This window comes from Malania oleifera, chromosome 4, assembly GCF_029873635.1.
Source record: "Malania oleifera isolate guangnan ecotype guangnan chromosome 4, ASM2987363v1, whole genome shotgun sequence".
Taxonomy (NCBI): Eukaryota; Viridiplantae; Streptophyta; class Magnoliopsida; order Santalales; family Ximeniaceae; genus Malania; species Malania oleifera.
This window is the reverse complement of record NC_080420.1, coordinates 81,385,731-81,393,541: the sequence shown is the minus strand read 5'-3', so window position 1 is coordinate 81,393,541 and position 7,811 is coordinate 81,385,731. Positions and strand designations below refer to the sequence as shown.

Below are 7,811 nucleotides of genomic sequence, written 5' to 3'. Positions count from 1 at the left end.
AAGCCTTAGTTTGAAGAGATCTAGATCCCTTGAATCATCATCACATTTTTTCATTCATTATGACTATGCTTGGAGTGTTTGGAATAAGCTATTTGGTATTTTAGGCGAATGTTGGGTGAGTTCTAAGATAGTGGAGGATTTTTTGGCAGTGACTTTTGCTGGATTTGGCAGGAGAAAGGAAAGGGCAGTGCTTCTTTTATTTATTTATTTATTTTTTCTTTTGCGGTTTTTAGTTGTTGTGGATGGAGCGCAAAGCACGCATTTTTTCTAGGGAAGAAGTTGGCTTAGGTGCTGGTTTGGGAAACGATATATTATTTGGCTTCTCTTTGGTGAGTGGGACAAGGGATTTTTAAGGGTGGTGAGCTTTTTTGATATTCAACGCTATTGGCGTTGTGTTGTAGTGTTAGTTTGTGGTGGGTTTTTTCTTTTTTCTTCTTAGTCTGTGGGTTGTTCCTTTTTTTTTTATCTGAATTTTTCGGGCTTTGTTAAGGAGATGTCTTATTCTCTTGTTTTATTAATGAATTCTTCTTTTTTTATATATATATAAAAAAGAGATCTAGCCATCCCTCTCTAAACTACTCAGTGCATCTTTCCTTAAAGAGAGAGAAGATGATGCCTCTATGTTAACTAATCTCAGGGAGCAGCCATACTTGTGCGAAGGAGGTGCCAAGGAGAGCGTGATCATGGTCCTTCTTGTGTGGAGGTGGAATTTTCTTGGTGGGAAAATGATGACCCTACTGGTTGGGTTTCTAGGTTTGAAAAGTACTTCTACTTTCACCGAGCTCCAGAAACATCTAAGTTGTGATTGCTGCTATTAGTTTGGATGGCGATGCTATACAATGGTATGATTGGTTTGAAGCTCATTATGGAATGCCTTTGTGGGGAGAATTTTTTCTGGATTACTTGTCCGATTTGGGCCTAGTAGACATTAGAATATTGATGGAGAGCTTGCCAAAATACGCTAGACTTGCACTGTCTTGTTGTGCCAGACACGATTTTAGCAGCTATCAAATAGAACTAAAGATCGGAATGAAAGTAAACTCATTGGTACTTTTATTGAACGTCTCCTTGACATTCAACATGAGATCAAAGTGCATTGGCCATGGACTATAACTGCTGCAATTGCACGGTTAGAAGAAGAGAAGTTCGGAGAAGAATGATGTAGTTCCAACAAGACCATTAGCAAGCAAAATGTCTGCGACGCTATCGCATCACTTGCTCCTTGTAATCCTTCTACCAAGTTATTGGCCCAGGGGGAACTTAAAGAGTGAATGACAAAGGGTTTGTGTTGGAATTGTGATGAGAAGTGGCATAGGGGGCACTGTTGCAGAAAAGGAGCGACTCTTGATGATTAGACCAGTGGAGGAGCCAAAACAGGTTGAGAATGACTGCTAATTCATATTAGAAAGGTATAAAGACTGATGATAATGATGAATATATCACTTTTTAGTTCATGCTTTAGCTGGGTATGCTAATCCTCAAACCATGAAAATTAATAGCTTGCTAAAACGCCAACCTATCACCATCTTAGTTGATATGGGTAGCATTAGTAATTTCATGGATGCTAAAATTGCTAAATGGGTAGCCTATTATGTGGAGCAATGTGAAAAGTTTGGTGTGAAGGTTGCAAAGGGAATGACCTTAACAAATCAGAGCTAGTGTTCGAAGGTTAAACTTACTATGCAGAATCATGAGTTGTATGCTGATTTCCTTTTGCTGCCGCTAGAAGACTATGAAGTGGTATTGGATATTGAATGTTTATGGACTCTAGGTGATATAGCTTGGAATTTTTCTAAATTAGTTATGAAGTTTGCCATGAATGGCTAGAGTGTGACTCTCTAAAGGCAAACGTTATGGTATCCCTACAATTTCAAGCAATTGTATGGAGAATCTTTTCAAAAAGGAGTGACATGGTTTCTTGTTACAACTTCAAACATTAGAGGAGTTAACATAATCTGGCCTGAATGAAGGGCTAAAATCTCTTAATTTAGAATTTTTTGACTTTTTTTGGAGCCCCAAGGATTGCTACCTCAACGAACACATAAACACTGCATTCCTTTATTGCCCTGAAGTGTCTCTACTAATATCCTTTATTTTAAGAAAGCAAAAATATAAAAATAATGACAAATTTTAAATGTTGGTATAAGTCATCCAACTCTCATTCCATGTTCTTCTTCTGTCTTATTGGTGAAGAAGAAGGATGGTTCTTGGAAGAGGTGTGTTGATTATCGAGCACTAAACATGAGCATTGTCAAGGATTAATATCCTATCTTATTGGGGATGAGTTTTTAGATGAGTTGGAAGGTTCTCAACAATTCACCAACTCAACTTGTGATCGGGCTATCACTAGATTCGAGTACGTGAAGATGACATTTAGAAGATTGCTTTTGGAACTTAGGATGGTCATTATGAGTTCTTGATTATGCCTTTTGAGTTAACCTATGTTCCTTCCACCTTCTAGAGTTTCATTAATGACATTTTCTGACCTTACCTATTTAAGTTTGTTCTCGTACTTTTGGATGATATCTTGATATATAGCTCATCTCTCAAAGATCAGTATGCATTTGCAAATTGTACTCGCTTCTCTTTGTGAGCATCATCTATTTTTTAATAAATCTAAATGCAGCTTGTTCAACTGCATATGGTACCTTAGGCATATTATTTCCCAAGAAGGTGTTTCAGTTGATCCTTCTAAAATACAAGTGGTGATAGATTGTCCTATTCTACAAACAATCAAGATGTTGCGAGGATTTTTGGGGTTGATTGGTTACTATAGCAAGTTTGTCAAGAATTATGGAAAGATTAACGTTCCAATGACTGCTCTACTGAAAAAGGATGCATCAATGTAGTGAGGAAACTGAACAAGCCTTTGTCAAGCTTAAGCACGCAATGTCCACCGCACCAGTTTTTACCTTTCCAAATTTCAACGAGGTGTTCATCATTGAGTTTGATGCATCATTAAGGAGTTGGCATTGGTGCAGTTTAATGCAAGATGAATGCCCCATCCCTTTCCCACATCAGCATGTGAGAAGCTAGCCATTGCTATTGCCATTACAAAGTAGAGACTATATTAACTAGCGGACATTTCCAAATCGAACTGATCACAAGAGTCAGAAGTATTTTATCTCTTCCATGGAACGATAGAATTGGGTTAGTGAGTCGTTGGGCTATGACTATGAGATTATTTACAAGAAAGGGGTTGAGAATGTTGTGGCATATGCACTTTGACGGTTTCTTTAGCAAGTTGATCTTGTAGGTATTTCTGTACCTGCATATACTACTGTTGACCAAATCAGGAATGTATGGTGGCCAAATCTAGAGACTAGAGATATCATCCAAAGGCTACAAGAAGAGCTAACTTCAATCTCTCCTTACCTTTGGGACTCTTTAAAGTTATTGTATTAGGGAGGATTTTATTAGTGCCTAATTCAATCCACAAGCAAACCATATTGCAAGAATTACACGCATTACCAGTTGCAGGTCACTCTGGATTTGTTCGAACCTACAAGCGTATTTCTCATGAGTTTTTATTGGAAGAGAATGAAGGGTGAAATCAAAAAGCTTGTGGCATAATGTGATGTTTGTCAATGACATTAGGGTGAAACAGTGGCAAGCCTATGCCTTCTACAACTTCTTCCTATTGCGGAAAAAGCTTGGATTGATCTTTTGATGGTAAATCTACTATTTTTCTGTGTTGTGGACCATCTCACAAGGTATGCACATTTTTGTGCTATAACTCACCCTTACACTACTACAAGTGTTGGTTGTACTTTTGTTGAGAACATTAACAAGTTGTATTCCTCAGTCTATTGTCGGTGATTGTTTGAAGGTCTTTACTAACGACTTCTGGAAGGGGATTTTCCATTTGCAAGGAAACGCTGTTGAATATGGGCACTGCATATCATTGACAATCAGATGGGTAGATTGAAGTATTTAACAGGTTCTTGGAGACATATTTTGTTGCTTTGCTGGCAACAAAATGAAGGATAAGGCGCAGTAGCTTCCGTGGGCTGAATGGTGATACAGTACCTCTTATCATTCCTCTATGAAATTGACCCAATTAGAGCCTGTTTATGGCGAGCTTCTCCTGTCCTTGCTAGATAATCAACTAGATCTTTCAGAATTGTTCAAGTACATAAAGAGTTACATGATCAAGACAAAATGCTTGAGGAAAATCTTGTTGTAGCTGAAGCTTGTATGAAACAGCAAGCTGATAAGCATTGTGTTGAAAAGGAGTTGTCAGTGGGAGATTGGGTTTTTCCCAGGCTACAGCCCTATAGACAGATATCTGTGACTGTTTGTTCTTCAATAAAATTGCCTCCTTGGTGGGTCTTATAAGATCTTGGAATGTGTAGGCCTTGTTGCTTATCGTCTTAACTTGTCAATAGGTTCTAAGGTACATTCTGTTTTCAGGTATTTTGCCTCAAGAAGTTAGGGGACCAAGTTACTGTGCAATGCCACTTGCTTGATATTACACCTGCTGGTGAGGTTCAACTGCAGTCACAAGCATTCTAGATCGCTGAGTGGTCAAACATAGAAGTCGAAACATCACTGACAATTTAGTTCAGCGGTCTCACTTGCCAACTAAAGATGCAACTTGGGAAACTTATCAATCCGTGGAGGAGTGATTCCCAGAGTTTATTGCTGCTCAACCTTGAGGACAAGGCTGATTTGAAGGAGGAAAGAAAATTAGGATTCTCAAATCAATTGGGATTTCTAATCAATGTGCTTGGATTCCCAAATCAATGAGGATGTCTATTTAATGTGTTTGGATTCCCAAGTCAATTGGGATTTCTATTTAATGTTATGATTCCCAAATCAATGAGGATTGAATCCATTAAGGACTTGGATTGGGATTTTTTACATTCCTAATAGGAGTAGGGTTCCTACCCTATATATATATATATATAAAACCCTATGCGACTTTTTCATTTAAGCAATAACATAATTCAGAGCCATTGGATAATTTGGAGGAAGATTCCCTTTAAGTGATCAATTGCATTGTCTTTTTCTATTTTCCATCATTTCGATTTCCCCAATTTCCCTTTGATACAACCCTAGGGTCTTATCTAAATTTGAATGGATTTTGTCATATATTTATGGGTGCACCCTTGCCTTTTTTTTTTTGGCCTTGTGCTGCAGCCATGACATGCAATTCATTTGCCAGCATGTGTATTTGTTTAAGTTGCTCTTCTAGCACAGTGTTTTTTACTTTGACATGCATGGCAATTTACACTTTCACATGCATGGCTATCCATCTATAACCATTAATCGTACTCCATTTACATTAAAATTTAATTTCTGTATAACTTGGTATTACTTTGAATATTCATCATTTTCTTGTTTCCCCTTCAGATTCAGTGCTTCTGTAGTATCTTGCGTATTCGATGGGAGTCAACTCGTAGCTGCACAAAAGAGCGTGCTTTGCTGATGATGGATAAACTGGTATCAAGTGCTTAATTTTTATGGTTGGTTAGATTTAAAAATATCCTATTTTTTAGTTTTACACATTTCGTGACATTTTTTCTCCTTCTGGACATTCATAAAATCATTAGAGAATTAGAATATCTATTATAACATATCTAATTGTTATTTTGCCTCTATGGCTTTGAACTCCTTTCTTCACCCCGGGCAGGAGGTTACCTTGTGAGTTGTCTGGAAACCATTGAACTGTGGCTCAGAACATTGGATGACAGTTGCTTCTGTAAATTTATTATTTTGGATGTGAATTTATTGGTGTTTATATTTTTTCATTTACACATTATAATATATCCTGCACTGCAAACTACATTTAAATTTTAATTTATGTCTGTAGAAATGGAGAAAAGTATGTGATGTCTGAAGAAATGAAGAAACATACGTGATAAGGTGTAAAAATTTATTTGGGTTTTATTGAACATATGGACTCAACATAAAATAATGTTGATTAGGCTTATTAAATTTATAAGATCGGGTTTATTTGGATTTTATTAAATGAGGTTTATTGGCTTTATTAAATTTATTTGAGGTTATTGGGTATGTCTGCCTTGTTGAAGGCTCGAAGCTTTTCTTGTTGCCGGTCATGCAAGTTTCCTTAGCTGCAGGCCTTTCTTAGCTGTAGCCTGTAGTTTAAGGGAAAATGATCATTGATTGGAACCCTAGACGTGAGAAACAGATGAGAAGAACTGGAGGCTGAGGTTGATTTTGCAACACCGATGCTCCATGCCTGAACTTGACTACCACTGCATTACTGGTGCTCTTCATGGAAGCCAGACACACACAGCTCACAAAACTTTGTTGAATCTTTCTGTTTGAGTCAATGACATGCGTTGCCATCATAGTGGGAAATGGAGCAGTGATCCTCCCCTTCATAAGTACCAGGTTAGCAATTGGAGTCCCCACCTGCTTCTTTATAACCCAATTCAATTCCATATGCTATTACCCAAATATCTTAATCCAACCTAAAATTTATCCATAGTCCAGGCTGTACCACCCCATGCCCGATCCATTTTATCCACATCCCTTCATCTCAGCCTACGTGTTAATCCCCAAGCTTAGCAATTAAAGGGCCATAAAAACCAGCCCAGTCGATGGTCCAGCATGTTGCACTCTTTAGAACATAACCCAGTAGACTTGTCTAGTCTCCAAGTCAGTTGAGATAATAGGCAGCCTTAAGGAAAGAAGAGTTTCTTGAAAATAAATTGTGATTGATTGCCATTTTACATCAAACATTGCTCTTCACCCATGTTGATTGGAGCAGACTAATTTTGGAGGATGCGATTATTCTTGCAAAATCATAATCATCTCTTGATAAATTTAAGATTGATTTCAACACTATTTAGTCCGGATAGCGTGTTTATGAAGGAAGCCACTATCCAATTAGGTCTGAGCAAAATGGGCAGCTTGCCAAGAAGAGTTTGCTGCTATTGAAGAATTACTTCCTTTTGATTACTTGAAAAATTGATGTTTGATGAATATGTTTCTACCAATTGACGTGTCTGGTTGGATGTTGTAAAGATGGTTGGAAAGTTCAAAATCCTTTAAAAAAAATGTAAAAGTCATGAAGTTTGATGTTGACTAAAATTTTTGACGCTTCAAAAATCTATGGAATATTTGATGGGAATTTCAATGCTGATGTCAATTCTGATTTTGATTTTAAAAAAATGATGGAAATTAATAGTAAAGGATGGGAAATTTTTAATGACACTTTCCAAACTATTAATAGACATAATAATGCAAGATTTATTACTAAAATACTATAAATAAAATAATCAAGGACAGGTATGTAGGGTATAAGAAGCAATAAGTGTTATATAATAATTATATTAGACTTATTCAATCAATTAAAATAAAATTCATATTTTCTGTTTCTTTAATATGTTTTAGATAACAAAAATTCTATGAAAGATATGGTTGCCTTGATGTTGTTATGCTGCAGAACTCTAAATTGGAGGTGGTGGACGGGTTTCTTTTTAGGAGTATATGAGTTTCCAATTTCAAAGATTGGGTTTGGTTGGTGCCTGGTAGTTCCTTGGGGGTGGTTGTGATAATTTGGGATACTAGATTGACTAGAAAAATTGGATGTTTTAAGTGGTTCCTTTCCTTTGTTTGTTCATTTAGATGTCATAGAAAAGGGCGATGGTGGTTTACTTGGGGCTATGGACTGCATACCCCTCAGTTGAGGGGTAAATTGTAGGATGAATTAGCTGTTCTTTATGGCATGTGTTCCTGCCATTGGTGTTTGGGGGGTGATTTTAACATCATCAGGTCCACCAATAAGAAATTGGGAGGCTATAGAAGTACCTAAAGTATGAGAACAACAAGAAGCAACA

General features: G+C 37.1%; 2 protein-coding genes across 3 annotated transcripts in view; one reads left to right on the top strand and one right to left on the bottom strand.

Moving 5' to 3' along the window:
* Positions 1-7,811, bottom strand: part of LOC131154584 (uncharacterized) — a 531,072-nt gene that overhangs the window by 221,025 nt on the left and 302,236 nt on the right. The gene's annotated exons all lie outside the window — the stretch shown is intronic.
* The window catches only part of LOC131154586 (uncharacterized), a 114,054-nt gene that overhangs the window by 35,380 nt on the left and 70,863 nt on the right, over positions 1-7,811 (top strand). For both annotated transcript variants that reach the window (XM_058107461.1, XM_058107460.1), the window contains exon 7: positions 5,356-5,445. In XM_058107461.1, the coding sequence (XP_057963444.1) occupies positions 5,356-5,445 (90 nt within the window). The remainder of the gene's footprint in view (positions 1-5,355; positions 5,446-7,811) is intronic.